Source organism: Monodon monoceros, unplaced genomic scaffold (genome assembly GCF_005190385.1).
Source record: "Monodon monoceros isolate NGI ecotype Baffin Bay Population unplaced genomic scaffold, NGI_Narwhal_1 Super_Scaffold_4, whole genome shotgun sequence".
In the NCBI taxonomy this organism is placed as follows: Eukaryota; Metazoa; Chordata; class Mammalia; order Artiodactyla; family Monodontidae; genus Monodon; species Monodon monoceros.
In genome coordinates, this window is record NW_021703781.1 from 66538238 (window position 1) to 66555742 (window position 17505).

General features: G+C 55.3%; 1 protein-coding gene across 13 annotated transcripts in view; it reads right to left on the reverse strand.

The window, feature by feature from the left end:
- Positions 1–17505, reverse strand: part of AFAP1L2 (actin filament associated protein 1 like 2) — a 97943-nt gene that overhangs the window by 14561 nt on the left and 65877 nt on the right. For all 13 annotated transcript variants that reach the window (XM_029244730.1, XM_029244720.1, XM_029244725.1 and 10 more), the window contains 6 exons: positions 16273–16347; positions 14807–14901; positions 7653–7743; positions 2020–2225; positions 791–970; positions 9–98 (listed from right to left, as the gene is read on the reverse strand). In XM_029244730.1, the coding sequence (XP_029100563.1) occupies positions 9–98; positions 791–970; positions 2020–2225; positions 7653–7743; positions 14807–14901; positions 16273–16347 (737 nt within the window). The remainder of the gene's footprint in view (positions 1–8; positions 99–790; positions 971–2019; positions 2226–7652; positions 7744–14806; positions 14902–16272; positions 16348–17505) is intronic.

Sequence of the window (17505 nt, forward strand, 5' to 3'; positions counted from 1 at the left end):
AGGCTTACTTTCGGACAACTCGGGCGCTGGGCATCTGGGGTGTACTGGCTTCCCTCACAAGCTCCTTCAGAAGGCAGGCCACTCACCTCCTGGATGACCTGAAGGAAGAGGAAGACCCTTCAGGCCTGCAGCCACGGCCAGACCAAAGCCAGAGCCCCCCTAGCCACATGTGGCCTTGGGACCCAGCCGGGGAGGGGGCGTGTTCCCGAGGCCTGTCTCCTGCAGGCCCCCAGGTGTTTGGTGGCATGCCAGGGAGGCAGGGGGCAGGGTTGGCAGCAAAGCCCAAACAGGGTGAGGGCAGCCAGCCCTCAGCTCCTCTCACCCCATCCTGGGCAGGGGTGGCTGTTCACTGCGGGCTTAAACACCCACATTTGCCAGATGGCTCTCTGGCTCCTGGGGGCTGTGGGGCTCACTGTGGAGGGTCTGCATGCTGCCTGGGACTCAGGCCTGGACGCTGCCTTGGTCCAGGCCAGGCTCCCAGACATGCCTGTCAGAGTCCACCCCAGCTCCCCGGGAAGGAGCCTTTGAACTGGCTGGCGATGCCTCACTGGAGACCACAAGGCAAGTGGATTTCAGCTAGAGCCCGAGTCCAGGTGTCTGAGAAGATCGCAGACATAGCCCTGCGACCCATTTCCCTAAGGCGGATTGCTACCACCGACAACGCAGGAAGCCCTGCGAACTTGAAGGATCATAGACACTTCACCCCCAACCACAGCCATCCCTTTGAAAAGGCTGGGGAGCCCCAGAGCGGAGCAGGCCCACCTCCCCTGCAGCCTGGCGCCTCCCTCACCCTGAGCCACTGCTCAGCTTGGTCCTTGCTCTGCAGGCCCAGCACGATCACGTCGGCGCTCACGGGTGTGATCTTCAGCTTGTGCTCCTTCTTCCGCACTTGCTTCTCCTTGTGCACCACACTGCTGCCCAGCAAGTTCACGTCCAGCTGAGGACTGTGGTCCTTGGAGGACTTGTAACACTGGAAGAGGGGAGAGGCGAGACGCTGCTTGGCCAGGTTCTGCAGAGGAGAGGGCCGCTGGGCAGGGCAGGACCCGCTGAGGGGTGGGCTCTGCACGACAAACCCAAAGGCCGGACACCCCTGTGCAAGTGCAGGGCTGTCACCTCCAACACTGGCAACGCGTGTTCTCGGCGTCAGAGTGACCAGGCAGCTGTCTCTGTCTCCCTCAAGCCTCTTCCGCCCGCTTGCCAGAGAGGCCCCAGCCCTGCTCATCCAAGCTGCTCTAATCCCACTGCAGACCACACCGGCTCCTAAAATGTGTCCTCTGCAGGCAACTCCCACCTCTCCAGGGTGGAAGGCACTTTTCCCAGTTCTCTGTCTCTCTGCTTCTGTTCCTTGCTCGGCTTCCCCACTAAGGGGTCCAAAGGGGATGAAGGCCAAGTTTATCATCCGATTCGTTAGGAGACGATGTGTTAGCAGAGAAAGGAAGCGACTCTCCTCCCTACCAGAGAAAATGCGTTACCCCTCTGTTTCTCACTGTAAAATGGAGGTTCTTTACAGGGCTGCTTAACGGGACTACCTGAAAAACACCTGCACGCAGCAGGGCGGGTTGTAACCAGTGAAGAAGGGGTGTTTATAATGACTCCATGGAACTTCACACTGGGACATAAAACCAAATTTAAACTTAAAGTAACAAGAAACGGGGCTGTGGTCAGAGTACTATCTTCTGATTCCCTTATGGGTCTCATCTTATAATCAGTCACCTGCCTGGGCAGCAGGCTCCGCCCCAAAAGGACTGTAAAGAAGAAGGAGCCCACAGACCAGGGGACAAAAAGATCCCCGGAAAAAATATCTGTACGATGGGATCGGTGGGGAGGGGAGGGGGCAGTCGTCACAGACCCCTTTGAAAGCCTGCTGGAAGTACTAGTCCTTCCTACGTAAGAGAAAGCACGTTCATCCTCGCACACGAAGCTCTGCTGGGGAGAAGCAGAAACCCCCTGATGCGACAGGCTCTAAGCACCTGGCATCAGGGACCACCCGCACCTCCACTCCGGAGAGAGGACACTCACCAGGAGCCTGGTGTCCTTGATCACGCAGAGCTGCTTGGCCCACTGGCCCAGCCACTTCTTGCGCCACAGGAAAGCACAGATGCGGGCGTCACGCATCAGCTCGATGCTGGCCTCGGGCGAGGGCCACTGGTAGGGGGCCGACTTGCCCTTGCTGCTTTCGTCCTCGTCGTAGGACTCGTAGGAACTGCTCACGGCCTCTCCGTCCTCTGCAAGGAAGAGCCCTCCGTCACAGTTCCAGCGGGCAGGGGATGTTCCGAAACAGGCTTTGCTCCTTCGGGAGGGAGGGGAGCAGGCAGGGGCATCCAGTGGTCCCCAGGCTACCCCGCCCCCTCCGTGCCCTTGGACCAGCCCACAGTCACCAACCACACACCCAGGCGGACTTTCCGGCCCCCAAACCCCTGAGCAAAGCGCCTTGGATGCTGCCTCCGGCCGCAGACGCAGGTGACGTAAAACCAGGAGTCTCCCTCTTCCTCCTCAAATCCTGTCGCCTCAGACCCCGTGGAAACCTCTGACCAGACGCGGCCCTCACACGCCTGCTCTTGAGAGGTCCAGCGCCCCTGCTGGGGGCCTCCATTTCTTCCGCTGAAGGATGAAGCAGTGGGGTGAGATCGCTTCTAAGGGCCCAGGAGGAGAGGGTCGCCGTCTGAGCCCAGAGCTGGGCGAGCCTCCAGCAGCGGCCCACTGGGCCTGCCCTGTCCCTGGTTCTGTCCTGGGAGCAGCAGGAAGCTGTGGCTCCGCGGAAGTAAAAGATGAAACAAAGCCCAGCAGGAGCTGGCCCTCCGGGGAAGGCAGCCACCCTCGCACTCCTGAAGGCTCTCCTCACAATCGCAGCCCTGCTGGAAATCGGCTCATCTTCCACAGGCTCCGTTCTCTTTCCCTCCCCACAGAGCACCTCCCGTCAAGAGCTTAGCATCTTCTGCCCATCCCCACCTGCTACCCTTCCTTTCTAGCAATGAGCCACCCTCACATTTTTATTCTGTTTAAAAGAATCCCAAAGCGCACCAAATTGCACCCGATCCTGTGCCCGCTCTGCATGCCTCGGTTTCTGCCTCCACCACCCTGCAAGAGTTTCTCTGTTCCCCTGGCCTCACTGCCCTATTCAAGGCCAACAAAAACTAGGTGCAGAAAAAAATCAATCAAACCCCGAAATGCAGGACACGGAGAAAGGAGAACCTCAGGATCCAGGTCCAACCCCTGGCTCAGCACAGGAATCCTGTCTGTCATAACCCTGCCCCAGCCTCTGCTTGAATCCCCCCGTGGACGGGGAGCTCATACCGCCCAACTGCTGGACAATTCCTTCTATTACTGGGCAGCTCTAACAGAAAGTCCCACCTACTTCCCTGTGACTTCTACAGACACGTCTGTCCCCTTGAGTCACAGTGAATGAAACCTTTCTTCTGCACATTATCCATCAGAAAAGAGACAGCCCATGGGTCCCCCATCTTCTCTTCTCCAGAAGCCTCTTAAACTACCTGCATAGCTAGGTTCCTGCAATACTAAGAAAACAGAACCGCATTTGAATTAGAATGAGGCCACGGCCACAGTTACTCTGGCTACAATGCCAATGAAAATGTGTTTTATTTTGCTTTAATAGTTTTAAAAATAATACCTTGACTATTTTAATATCAGTCTTCTTGAAAAGCAGTGTGATACTACTCCCCTTCCTGGCTTAATAAAAAAGTTGCATAGTTCACAATTTTATACCTATTAAATAAACAAAGATTGAAAATAGTGGTGCTACCCAGTAGGGGACCCCCCTGAACTCTCTCGTATGGCTGGTGGCAATATAAATTAACACCAGCCTCTCAGGAAACAACCTGTCAGCCTGTTGTTTCGAGCGCCATAAAAACATTCATACCCTTCGACCCAATAATCCCAGTCCTGGGAGTTTATCCTAAGAAACTAGTTTTTTAAAAAGGAAGGAAGGGGGGAAGGTTACATGCATTAAGGTATTTATTCAAGAGCTATTGAAGAGTCAGCAGAAGGAGACTCAGGAAAGTCTGATTTCATCCAGCGCGCACCATGCAGCCATAATCAGTGAAAGCTCTGAAGACCAGTCTGCAACTTGAGAATCTCCTCAAGATAAGATGGTAAGTGAGAAAGCACAATTAGAATTATCTATACAAAGAGAACAGTACTGAAAGGCTCAGAGAGAACTCAAAATAGTTGGTTTGATCTGGTGGTAGGATCAGGGTGATTCCGTAAAAAATGTCCCCCTTGTCAGCACTGCATTAGCTGCATAATAAATGAAATAAGAATGATGTAGTCATTGGGATAGCTCTTTCAGTGATAAAGATTAATAAGCGAGGCTACAGAGTTTAGTGTGAAGAAGCTGGCCGAACTCCCCCCACACCCTGCCCCTGGCTGTTTTGTGCTTCTGGGGTTGCCCCACATGTTCCATGGAGAATTCTAATATCTGCCCCTCTGCCTCCAAGGGCGATGGGGATGCTACCTGGAACAGCTTGGAGGAAATCTAGGGCAAATGTATTGACCATTTTATTTATCTCTAAGAGTGATCACGGCCCAACCATAAATGTAGGGTATTCTTAAACAGGTACTTGGCTTCTAGAGGTCGCAGGATGAACAGGAGTGAAAGGCAGGATGCTAAGATAATTCCATACCCCTGTTTGCTGTCCCCAGGTGGAGACTGCACCCACTGTGTCCTGTGGCATGTCCTCGGGAACAGAGGGCAGGACAGCCATGCCACGCTCTGCGTCCTCTAGCCGTCTGTTCGGATGCTACAGGCAGGGGTCTGCAGAGGGACAGCGCACGGCGTGCGCATGCAGAACCCATGCAAGAGGACGGGAAGAGGGCGGCAGCCACCCTCGGAGCATGCACCCCGCCTCAGAGAGGGCCAGGCAGCAGATGGGATCACCGGCATTCCCGCTCTGGGACAAGCAGTACCCAAGGTGATCGTGGCGTAAACGACTCCTTCAGGCACCTGTACCCGTCTGGGGACTCCACTGGGGGGAAATTTGCCAGAATGATCTGTGTGGGATCCAGAAGAACAGACAAAGGCAAGAGGAAGAGAGAGAAGATGAAGAGAGCGGCAGACCCAGATGCAGAGACACAAAGAGATGTGGCGATGCGGCTGCCCTCCCACCAGAAGTTAGTGCGTTCCCATCGGAGATGTGGGCTTGTCAGGTGTACCCCAGCCTGGCCAAGGACGTCATTTCCCAGCCCCTTCCCATCCAGAGATGTGACTTCCTGCCACCAATGGAATGTGGATAGAAGCACTGGGTGTCACTCTGCCTGGTGCCTTTAAGGAGCACATAGAGGTTCTCCGCCCTTTCTTTGTGGTGGATTCTGTGGCCTCAGAAGGTGACCGAGCCCACGCTGGACGGAGCCTGCTGACCAGTAAGGCCCAGCTGAACTACTCCGTGAGTGAGGATCAGATTTGCACTGGGTTACTCTAAGCTGCAAGAGGGGTTGTTTGTTACAGCAGCTGCCGTTACTGATGTCTACTGTCTCTAGCAGGAGACACCCGCAATGCAGGAGCTCTGCCTAATAGCTCCTGCACAGGCCGGCAGGGCACTTACTAAACTTGTTCAGAGAGAGGACCTGACCCAGGGAAGCAGTGAGCGGACTGCGGATAAAGCAGGCCAAGAGGCCAAGCAACTGGTCTTTTTCAGGAAGTCAGCAAAATCGCTGCTGGCCAAAGAAGTAGAGCAAGGGGCGGGGGTCTGACGGCCATTTCTGCTGTTGGGGGACAGCAGGCAGGGCCCAGGGCAGGCCTTATGATGCAGGGGAGGCCCCCTCTTCGTGGTAAGCATGACCAGCTCCCCACAAGCCATCCTCCGTCCTCCAGCCGGCAGGGGACAAAAGGCACCTGGGCTTCTCCCCACCCTCCTTGCTGACCTTGTGATGACCCCCTGCTTCTGGATAAAACCAATATGAACTCCCAGTCGAGAGACAAACGCCGGGATCCTTCTGACTGCTTGTTTGTGTCGAGATGAAGTGTCTGCCCCACCAACAGGCCCCCGGGAGCGTCTGGGAGGCAGGCCCCGGCTGGCACAGGCCACACCCGAGAGAGATGGGCTTCAGACACATGGAGGTGCTCCCCGGGATGAGTCACTGCTCCCACCTTCCAGACGCACCCAGACAGCCCCACCGCGCTCTCAGCTCCAGTCTGAAATCACAGTCCAGCCGGTGACTTGGCAACACCTCACAAGCTAAGTGATGTCTGTCCACAAAGCCAGCCTCTTAGAATAAAATTCCTTCGGGCCAAAGAAGCCCTCACCTCCCACACAGTTCCTGGGACCGCAGACAGTAGGTAAAGTGTGAAGAAAGAGGACAAGAATCCCATGTGGCTCCAAGTGACTGGTCCCATCTCATCCCAGGGCCAGTTCTTTGTGACACCAACAAGGTCCCCCCCTTCGGCCAAGTTCATTCCCACCACCAGGGATCCTTACCACTGACATCTGCAAGTTGCTTTATGCTTTCAAAGACCTTTCACTTACAAAGGAAGGAAAGAGAAGGAGGTAAGAAAGGGAGAGTGAGGGGACCAGAGTCCAGCTACCTGGGAGAATGGGGTCACAATCATCTCTTTCTTCCAGAACCTTCAAGGCCTTTCTGTGTTATAGAATCCCCACAACGAGAGCATTTCTATTTCTGATCCAACCTCATCAGGCTGAGAACCACTGGCCGAGGACAGATGACTCCAGCGTGAGCCCTGCCCCCATAGCAAAGGCCATCTACCTAAGTTAGGTCAGCCACAAACAACCCTCCCCTCCAAAGGCTGGAGAAAAGTCTATTCAGAGAAAAGCCGAAGTCGTTACCAAGGCCTACAGCTGATTTCTGTGTCCCCATCTCCCATCTCTCTTCCCCAACCCCACCTGCTCCTGCCACAATGGCCTCCAAACATGCCAAGGGCTCTCCTGCCTCAGGGCCTTTGCACGTACTGTGCTCTCTGTTTAGAAAGTTCTTCCTGCAGTTATCAGCCCCACCCAGTTCCCACTTCATTTGGGAATCTGCTCAAGGTCATGCTATCAGAGAGGCCCTCCCTAATCTAAAATAAAATCCTTCTCCTGCCCCAACCCAGCCCCTGCAGCTTTCCATCCTGACCTGACACATCCTATGTTTATTTGCTGTCTGTCTTCCCTCTCAGAATCTAAGTGCCGTGACCACTGAACCCCACTGAATCCTGCGTGCTGCTGAGCTCCTGATTCCTAGAAGCATGCTGGGTACATGGTGGGAGCCCAGTGACTATTTGTCCAGCGAAAGAACCTGGGAACTGGGCTCTGGCTCAGCCTGACCACATTTCCATTGCTTACGGGGCCTTGTGCCTCTCGGCCAACACACCTCTTCTTTGTCACATTTCTGTGCTGAATCCAGCAACATCCAGGCAGGACCACAGAAAGCATCAGACACAGTAAACCAGCTCCTTGTGGACCACCCCAAGCCCCTCCTTGCAGGTGGGTTGGGCCTGCTGCAGGTCTCAGCTCCCCAGCAGACCAGAGGCCAAATGCTCTGTGGCCAGTTCTCAATTCGGACCATGCTCTCTAGTAAGAGCCGCCCAGGCTGCCCTGTGTTTCTAGCCAGGGTAAGTGTGCCGGTCCCAACCAGGGGAGTTGGCACTGGCATCCGTGCAGGAAGTGATTGGACCCCCTCCAAGCCCCGTCCCCAGGATGTACCATTGAGGGATGTGTCATATGGTTCAGCCTCTTCATAGTAACCCTCTGGAGACTCGATCTTTGGGGTGGAGAGCTGTTTCCGTTCTGGAATCTGTGGTATGAACAAATAAAACAAAGATTTTCAGATACGATACACTGGGAACAACTTGGAATTAACCCTTTGGGTGGAAGGAGAGGGAACCAGAAGAAAAAAATGCCCAGCTTGGACGTCAAGCAAGTCAAGAGGGAGAACAGGGATTATCGTGACTCCCATCAGCCACCCCATCCACAGTGTTTGGTTTGCATCCAGCTGGAGGGCTGTGGGCGCATTGCTTAACCTCACCAAGCCTCAGCATTCCCCCTGCCCCCTGCAAAATGAGGCTCCGATGCCCACCACACAGACAATATCATTGTACACATCATGACATGACATAACACACTTGAAAGGCCAGATGGAGTCAGGCTGTCGCGGTAGCTATGATGGCTTCTGCATAGAATACACTTTCTACAAAGACAAGGGCTGATCAGGGGTACACAGAGGAAGAGGACCTGGCTTCTAACTCCCAAACTTCTCCCATAACAAGTTCAATCATTTGCTCAGCAGATACTGGATGGCTCCCACGGACTAGCTGAGGGACACATCCAGATGGTCAGGAGTCAGTCCTGAGAAAGTCTTAACTAGGTGCTCACAGCTCCTTATCAAGTGCTTTAATAGACAAGGTCAGAGCTCCATGGGAGCGTGGAGGGTGTGATGAACATTTAGGACCAAGGAAGGATGCTCAGAGGACAGGACCACCCAGCATTTCTTACATGGCATAAGGGTGAATGAGCATAATTTGAGTAGAATAAAAAACATATGCAGGGCTTCCCTGGTGGCGCAGTGGTTGAGAGTCTGCCTACTGATGCAGGGGACACGGGTTCGTGCCCCGGTCCGGGAAGATCCCACATGCCACGGAGCGGCTGGGCCCATGAGCCATGGCCGCTGAGCCTGTGCATCCGGAGCCTGTGCTCCGCAACGGGAGAGGCCGCAACAGTGAGAGGCCCGCGTACCGCAAAAAACAAAAACAAAAACATATGCAACTGTGGAGAAGAACAGAGCATGAAAATCGTTCTCTCCTCCATTACTCCATCTGTAAGATGGGCACTAGACTATGAAGGTGATCTCATAAGCAATAGCAGGGGAGAAAGAGAGGTGGGTGGTGGCATGAATATTACTATATATAGGTCATGAACACGTAAGTGTCCATCCACACAAGTCTCTGATGTCTTTCTGAATCACGAAGTCCCTGAAGAGGGCCAAGGGAATATTCGTGATGAGAACAGAAATGGCAAAAGCTGAAGTGCATTCCCAGTCCTGGTTTTGAGAAGTCCTTGCGCTGGGTGTTCCACATGAGGGGCAAGGCCTGGACCTTCGGGGGGTGCCAAGTGAAGACAGAGGAGGCTCTTAAGGTAAAGGGGGTGCAGGGAGCTCGTAGGAGACACAGGGCCCTGACCTTGGACGGACCCCTGGGCTGCTGGGGATTCCTTGCCCCACCAGGAAGAGGGGCAGGAGGTGGGGAAATCTAGAAACCTTTGCCTTGGAAAATGAGCTTCTTTGGGGGACCTATGACAGAGAGAGCTTCCCTAGTCCTGGCCCAGGCGATGGTGGGAGAACAGGCAGCGTGGGCTCACGTCCCCGTGGGACAGTACTCAGCAGGGACCACAGGGGCGTCGGTTCCCAGCTTCCCCCGGGGGGCAGAGTAATGCTCCTGCAGCTGCTGCACAAAACCAGGCTCCCCAGAGCCAAGTCTTCTGTGGCTTGGCGACTAGAGCTATTTCTATGATCTCTGGAGTGAATGGAACTAGGTTTGAATCCAGCCTTTAGGAGTCCATAGATTTAACCATGGGTATGTGACAGCCTCTCTCGGTCTCACTTTCCCTCTTCATAAAACAGGAATAGTACTGGAATTGTCGAGGATTCAAGGAGACAAAACGTGATGGTTCTTCCACAGGGCCTGGTGCGTATCCAGTATGAGGAGGCTGTTGTCATCGTTGTCTGGGGGCCTCCACAGCCCAGGCGCCCTGCAAGAGCCAGGTTACTGGATTGCTGTCCGGCAAGCTGAGACAGGTCCACATGAAGAGGGTCAGCAGAGGCCAGGCCACCACCTGGCTCCCATACCACGTCCTTCGAACTCCATCTGGCCCGACGCTGAGAGAGCTGACCCAAGTCCCAGAGGCGGGCTCTGAGCAGCCTGCAGCCCCAGCAGGTGCAACACACAGCGTGCAGGAAGGAACAGAATAATCTGCTCATTTCCTAAGCAGCCCAGCTGCGCTCCGGGCCGGCTGCGGAAGGGCGACGGCTGTGAGCGGTACCTCCGGCCGGGCTCCTCGCTGGGGCGAGGGCCTCGCACATGGTGGACACATCTGGTAGCTGCTAGTGGACGATCCTTCGCCTTTGCTGCCCCTGGCCTGGAGAGACGTTTCTGCTCCTCTCGGCCATTCCTGGCCCCTCGGTCAGCCAGAGAAAGGGCTGCCTCTGAGAGCCTGCTTCCTGGGGTCTGAGGGGAAAATGTCTCCTTACCTGGGCCCCGACAAGGTCTCTGCTTTTGGGTCCTGGGGCTCAGGCTTCCTGAGTGGGCTGGGCCTCCAGCTGCAGCCTCCAAGAAGCCCCACTCCCCATCACGGGGTGTGGGAACCCTTGTCTTGGTGAGGGCGTGGGGATCCCATCCGGAGGGAAGCTCTGAGCACCCAAGGTCTGGCTCTGGTCTGGATTCCCATGATTAGAGCAGGACAGAAGGGGACTGAACCCTCCTGTGGGAACTCCTGCTGGGTCATTATCCCCACAGGGGGCCTGCCCTCCCATCTAGGAGTTGAGCACCAGGGGGTGTTTCTCGAGAGTCTCCCAAGCCTCTCACTGTGAAATCATCTGTAAATGGATCTATACAGAGAGGCAGATAGGGCAGCGGGGCAGGAATCTGACCTTCGAGGCTGGCACATCGAGCTGTGTGACTCTGGACAACTGACTTGACCTCTCTGGGCCTCAGTTCCTTTGCTATAAAATGGGAAGAGTAGAAGTACCTGTCACATGGGGTCACTGTAAGGATTAAACTGTGCTCAGCACTATTAAATAATAAATATTAGTGTTCACTAACCTTCAAAATAAGATATAAAAATATCAATCAAAGGGAGAAAAGGTGCCTGTATGCATGTTTGGTGGGGGAAGAACAGGTGTACTCTGGGAGGATACAGAGGAAGTATTTGGGCATGACCTGGCTTATAGCAAGCTCAACTGCCTTAAAGAACAGGACAGCCCCTGTCCTCAAGGCGGCCAGGGCAAAAGATACGGGCCTGGGTCACGTTAAAGGACAAAACGATTCCAACAATTCAGAAGAGAGTCACATAATTACACAGGCGCGATGGCCTATTATCAGAGGTCAGAGGAGCAGGAGATCCTAAACTCCCGGAATTAAGAATAAAGGAAAGTTACTTTATCATCATGACGATGAAGATGGTGCACATTCAACGAAGAAGCAGAAGATGTGTGACTTCGGAACCTGAAATAACTGAGGGTTCACAGGAAGGGACAGGGAAGAAAGCCACCCTGCTCAGCGTGACTTGCCAGAGACTGGCAAACTTTACCTGTACAGAGCCAAACAGTCAATACTTAGGGATTTGCAGGCCATTCAGCGGCTCTGATCTCAGCTCTTCTACCCTGCTACTGTAGTGCAAAAGCACCCATAAATAATACACAGATGAATAAGCTTGGCTGAATTCCAGCAAAATGTTATTTACAAAAGCAGGTGGTGCAGGATTTGGTCGGGGGCTGTACCTGGCCAGTGCTGATTTAGATGAGACACAGAGCTGAAGATGTGGGGCGGCCCAGGTGACCTGGGGCATCCCTGCAGTTCTGAGCAACCTGCCCCAGAATGCACTGTGGAAGCTTCCGGGGTGGGGGCTAGCGGATCCAGCCCGAGCTCCCCAGACCAGCCATGGTGACGGCCTTCCCTGCCCCCGCACAGCAGCCTGCAGAAGTCCAGCCCCGACGCGTGGTCAGGCCTCAGAGGGGAGGTGGGCGGAGATGGCTGCCCAGGCCAGGAGCACAACGGTGCCAGCAGACGTCTGTCTCTCGGAAAGCAACCGCCGCACCTGGCTGTGCGGACCGTGGCCTGGAAGTGCCACGGCTGCTGAGTCACTGGCCACACCCACGAGATTTGCTCCAGACCCCTGGCTGCCCCCTCCAGTGTTGGACAGGCTGAGCCTGGGACAGAGGCCACGCTCCCGGCCCAGCCCTGGGCACTGAGGACCCCAGGCAGATACCCAGCTTGTGCTACAGCCACCAGAGAGCCCGGGGCCGGGCATGCAAGAGGACAAGCCACCGTGGTGCCCTGAAGCTCCTGGGTCAGGGTGGGAAGGGACACGGCTTTCTCTGGCCGAGGAAGAGAGGTCACAGGGCCAGCCAGGCTCAGGCTGCCACGCTCCCTCCCTCCCAAACTACTTGCTGTTCTGGTTCTCCTCCTCCCTGTGAGAGCCAGAAGACACAGCTGTTCCCCGCTCCGCCCTGACGCCGCTCCTCTGGGGGCCTTGGACTAAGTCTTCAGCCAGACTTGACCAGAGAGGAGGCTGGAGGGGAGCAGGCGTGTGTGGGCAGGCAGGGAGGACCCCGAGTTCTGCACCACCCCCCCTTCCTCACTCCACATCCAGGAGGCCCTGGGGTGGAGGTGGGCGACTGGGACAGAACTAGGAGGGACCTAGGAAAGGTCCTTCTCAGCAGAGAAATTCCACAAGGAGCGGAGACTGCCAAGGCCGCTCGCTCTGCTGGAAGTTGCCCCACGGCCTGGAGTATGTCCACGGGAACCGTCACCACGCATCTGAAAGGCCACACGTCTCGGGTGGTGGTGTCTTTCCAGTGCAGCAATAGGTTCCTCTCGAGCCTCTCCTGGCCCCGATGGCCCACAGACACAGCTGATGCCGGGAGTCCGCTCCAGGGGACGACCACAGTCCTGGCCTTGATCGGAGGCCCTGCGTCTCACACCCCCGAGCCCTTGGGGCCTCTGTGCCAGGGTCACAGAAGGCTAGCAAGGGAGCACAAAAAGCCAGCCAGAGTCCCGGGGCTGCCGGACTCTGTGACCACGACCCGGCCCCAGACCCTGGGTTCCCAGTCCACCAACACGTTCGTCAAACACGGGCTTCCAGAGCGAGTCACCGCTAAGAGGCTCCACCAGGTGAACGCCCCTCCCGTCTGGTGTGGAGCCCTAAGCAGCTAGCTGCCCCACGTGGGCCGGGCAGTGGCACCCCACTGCGCAGAGGCCAAAGGCACCCCGGTCAGAATCACACATGAACTCAGGCTAGGAAAGCTGCAGCCCTGGCTCAGAGCAGCCACCTCTCCTTCCCCCCACCCGGCAAGGGGTGCTTGGGGCGTAACCCGAAAACCACAACACCTCCCGTCTGCTTAAAACCAGCAGCAACTGGATGGGAGCTGAGAGGCCATGCCCCCTCCCCAAGTCCCGGCGCCACAAGTGAGGGGAGCCTGCAGCAGAAAGGGACACGACTTGTACCTTTACTTGGCTAAGAAGCCGAGCTGAAGTCCGGGAGGCCGCAGAGTGGCCCAGAAACCAAGAAACTGCATACAAATCCTGGGCCTGCTACCTCCCAGTGGTGGGATCGTGGCCAGTTGTTTTAACTCCCTGAGCCTCTGATTTTTGGCAGGTGGTGGGAGGACATGTTTGTGTGCCCGCAGTGGGCAGCGGCTCAGAGCATGGCAGTCACTCACGGCATCAGCATACTGGGGTACCCAGGGACTAGTGCTCAGTCCATCAAGTCCCAGTCAGCCTGAGAGGAAGGGTCCCTGCCAAGCTGTCACCCAGCTCCAGGGGCTCCTGCAGTGGGATGCTGCCCAGACACTCCAGGCCTGCCCTACCAGCTGTGAGAGCAGCGGGAAGAACCGTACTGCCCCCAGGAAGGCATGAGTGAAGGGGCCAGTCTGGGGACGGGACCCCCTCAGTGGTGACCTGAGCCTACGGATCCGGAGATGGATGGCTTGGTGGGAGCTCAGTGACCGTGCAGTCCCACGGTCCCAGAAATCCTTCCCAGCCAGATCCTAGCGTGGAAAGAACTTGGGTTCAAGTTCTGCCACTTCAAGGCTGTGTGACACTGGGATATTATAAACCCACTGATTCTCGGTTCTTCACCCATAAGATGTAAATACTACCACTCACCTCGCTGAATACTAATGTGGTCTGCCACGCCCCCTGAATAAGAGGAGCTTAGGTGTACGTTCCTTTCATTTAAACACCAGGAAACAGAGGGCCAGAGACCTTAAATAACCTGCTCAAGGTCAAGGAGCTAGTACCTGGCAGAGCTGGAATCTGAACCCAAGTCTGTAGGAGTCCATAAATCCATAAATCCATCCATCCACAAACATGCGTGTGGCCTACTGTGCGCAGACACAGGACATGAAGCAGTAAACGAGACACAGTCCCTGTTCCAGGGAGCTTACATCTACTCTGGGAGGCAAATAATAAACATGGAGGGGTAACTGGGTGGTGTGGCAGGCAGTAATGGGGGCAGGCACCGAGGTGGGATGCCTCACATGGGTAAGTCAGGGAAAGTCTGTCTAAGAATGTCTGAGACAGGAGGAGGGGGCAGCCTTTGAGGGGCCAGGGCCCGGGGACTGCAGAGTCCCTGAGGCAGGACTGACCACAGGGAACAACCCAGGAACAGAAAGGAGGCTGGTGAAGAGCAGATGCAGTGAGGCTGGAGGTGCAGCTGGGCCAGACCGTGTAGGCCCTGGGGCCACGTGAAGGAATGTGGATGTTCTGTCCCAAGTCCAGTGAGAGCTCTTGGTGGGTTTCAAGCAGGAAGTGGTGTGATGTGGTTTACATTTCTGAAAGGTCACTGTGGCCTGAGCTGGTGCCCATGTCTGTACAAGGCCCCGCTCATGGGCTGCTGGTGAAGAGCCTGGCGTAGCCTCGGACACACAGGGACCCTCATCTCGCACTGCCGTTCCTCTTTGCGCTGAGCAAATGATGTCACCTGCTAGCACGCTTACTTGTCTCCGTCCCTCCCGGTGTCCCGGACCCCACAGACAACAGGTGCTCCAAAAATGCCAGACGCTTCGTAGACTGACACCTGCGAGAAGCATTGGACCTTCACGGGACCCAAGTCAGGGAAATGAGGGATCCCGGACCCACACTTACGATCTTGGGTGGCGGGAGGTCTGGAAGACTCTTCTGAGGGGCCGAGGAGTGCTGGCTGGGCTCGCCGTTAGTCAGTGGGCTCTGCTCCTCGGGCGCTGTGGGAAGCAAGCAGAAGACGGCTTCGATGAGGGGCACCCAGGCTTGCAGTGGAGTCTCAGTAGCTAGGAATGTCTGGTCACATGAGCCCCGAGTTCTATTTGGGCAGGTGTTAATTACCCAGGCAGGCGGTCCCTGGAGCCAGTGTTGTTTTTCCTCCAAGAATAGGGTAGATCGGCCATGGGCAGTTTCCTCAGGAGGAACTGGTTTGAGGTTTCTGGTAGGTTCCGCACCCTCTCCTCCACCGGCCCCATGTCCAAAATGCCCTGGCCACAGAGCTTCAGTGAGTGGAGGAGCTGCCCGTGGTCACTATATTGAGCTGCTCTCAGCACGGACCCTGTGATTACCTCTGTCCACCCCATGGTTTCCCCGGAAGGCAAACAACCTAGGGCCCGGGGGCTGCTTTAGTGCAGGGGACTTCTGCTGAGCCCACGCTTGGTGGTGGGGCAGGAGGTGAAAGCCACACTGGGGACCTTGGCCACCAACCCTCTGTGCACTTTTAAGGAAAAGGCACCAAAGGCTCTTCTGAGCCTCACCATTTCGGCAGGTGGCCCAGCCAGCTGGGGACAGACAGGTTCAGGCAGATCTGACCCTGGGGCTTTGCTGGCTGATGTCCTGAAGCCAAGTCTTTAACAGGACTGAATGTTTTGGGATGCTGTGTTCCCACCTCTTGCGAAGCCTCTGCCTTTGAGTCACAGGCTTGAGAGCTGCGAGACGGGGGCTTCTACTCCCCTCTCCTCTGCAGCTAGGCAGCTCTGCAAACCTCTGGGCCTCCCTGGGGTCCTGCTGGACCCACTCCTGAGGGTTTTCAGACAAAAGCAGAGAGCAGAACAGAGAAGATTGAGACGCCATGGAAGACACCACCTGTCCTTCCAGTGGAAGGTAAGATGTTCTGCCAAGCGATCACCTTTGAACAGAACCTTCGATCGAATATTAAGGCAGCTGTTGACATCACCGACTCCTCGCCATCACCCCCCCCAACACACACACACACTCATAAAATCCAGACTTCTGTCAAAAGTCATAAAGCTGGGGCTGTGGGATCAGCACCTATACAGCTGCTTTCTTAGAGCATCTGAATTATAACTTCCTATTCCTGGGACGATGCTGGCAAACGCTGAGAGAGTTTAGGGACTGAATCCTTATCCACGAAGGGGACACGAGACCTTTAAGAGGCAAGGAGGTGGCCTGATGAGACATCCCAAAATACATCAACCCCAAATAGCATCAACCAAAATGCGACTTCCAAAAATAACCCCACCAGGCCTGTCTGTGGTCCTGGCTGGGAGGAAGGAGGGGTGGGACGGGACCAAGGCTTATACTGGCCCCCTTCCTGGGAGCTGGCCACTCCATCAGCGGTAGACCCGTACCTTTGTCTTGGGGCTCGGCATCCTGTTGCTTGTGGACCGTCACTTTGTTCATATAAATGTACTCCTCATCAGAACCTGCAGAAGAAGGATGGAAGACACAGGCTTCATGTGATTTCATGAAGGGAAAGGGCCTCTAGAGAGAAAGGATGTCCCCTCCACCCCTCAGAGACATTGTCATCAGCCTGGATTCCAGTAAAAGCATACAACATTTTGAGTTGATTGAAAGAGTCCATTGTAGAAAGAGCTGACAGATTTCCAAAAAAAGAAATACCAAATTGCTGACTGTTAGTTTTCTAGCCTGGGGGGAGGGGAGGGGAGGGAAGGGAAGGGGGGGGTACAGAAGGATAGCTTTGGGAATAAAAGGCTTAAGTGGAAAAGCACCCATACCTTAAAGATCTGCCTCATATTCCACCAAGCAGAGATTTCTCTGGGTTTCCTAGCATTTTGTTTAAATTGTAAAACATTTCCTATCAGTCATTCTCACCCTAGTCTGAATTACATTCATGGGCTAATCAGAGTGAGGTCTATATAAGATAGGTCATATTCAGGACCTGGAAGTTTAGCTCCCAGGCCTCTAGGTGGGGTGCCACTGTGGGGGCCTGAGCTCCGGGTTTGGAGTGGGGAGTGTGCTGGGATTTGGACCTGCAGGACCAGCAGCTACCTGCTCTACCTGCAGTGCACAGCCCTTCCCCTCCTTTAAAAACATTTCTGTACAGGCTGTCACCTTCCCCGTGCATGTCTAGGCAGAGAAAGGCTTGGACCCTTTCTTCAGAAGCCTGCAGAGGAGACTGATCTGAGTGTTTCTCCTCCTAGAAATCCTCCTGCATTTCTTTGTGCCTCTTAATTTGCATTTCCTAGAAACTTGCGGCTGATAAATTCCAGTGGCTGGAGATGGTGCTACAGAGCCAAGGAGCCCAATTCAAACCCCTGGCGAAGGAGGCAGTTCAGCGCCAGCCAGTTCCACACCACAGACTGCCTAGACTCCAGCCGGCAGGCCTGCGTCAACAGAGCCCTGAGAACCCAGAGGAACAGGAGGAGGATACGGCTGGATGGCCACCCTGGTGCCCAGCCCTGCCAGAACCAGTCAGCAACGTCACCCCTATACCAAGGGCCGCAGCAGCTTATCGGAGGGAACTACAAGGTCTAAACGTAGTTATCCACAACTTGCATACCTCCACTGAGGGGCTGGGTCTGTACCTCCTCCAGAGCATGACACAGGATTAAAGCACTCTG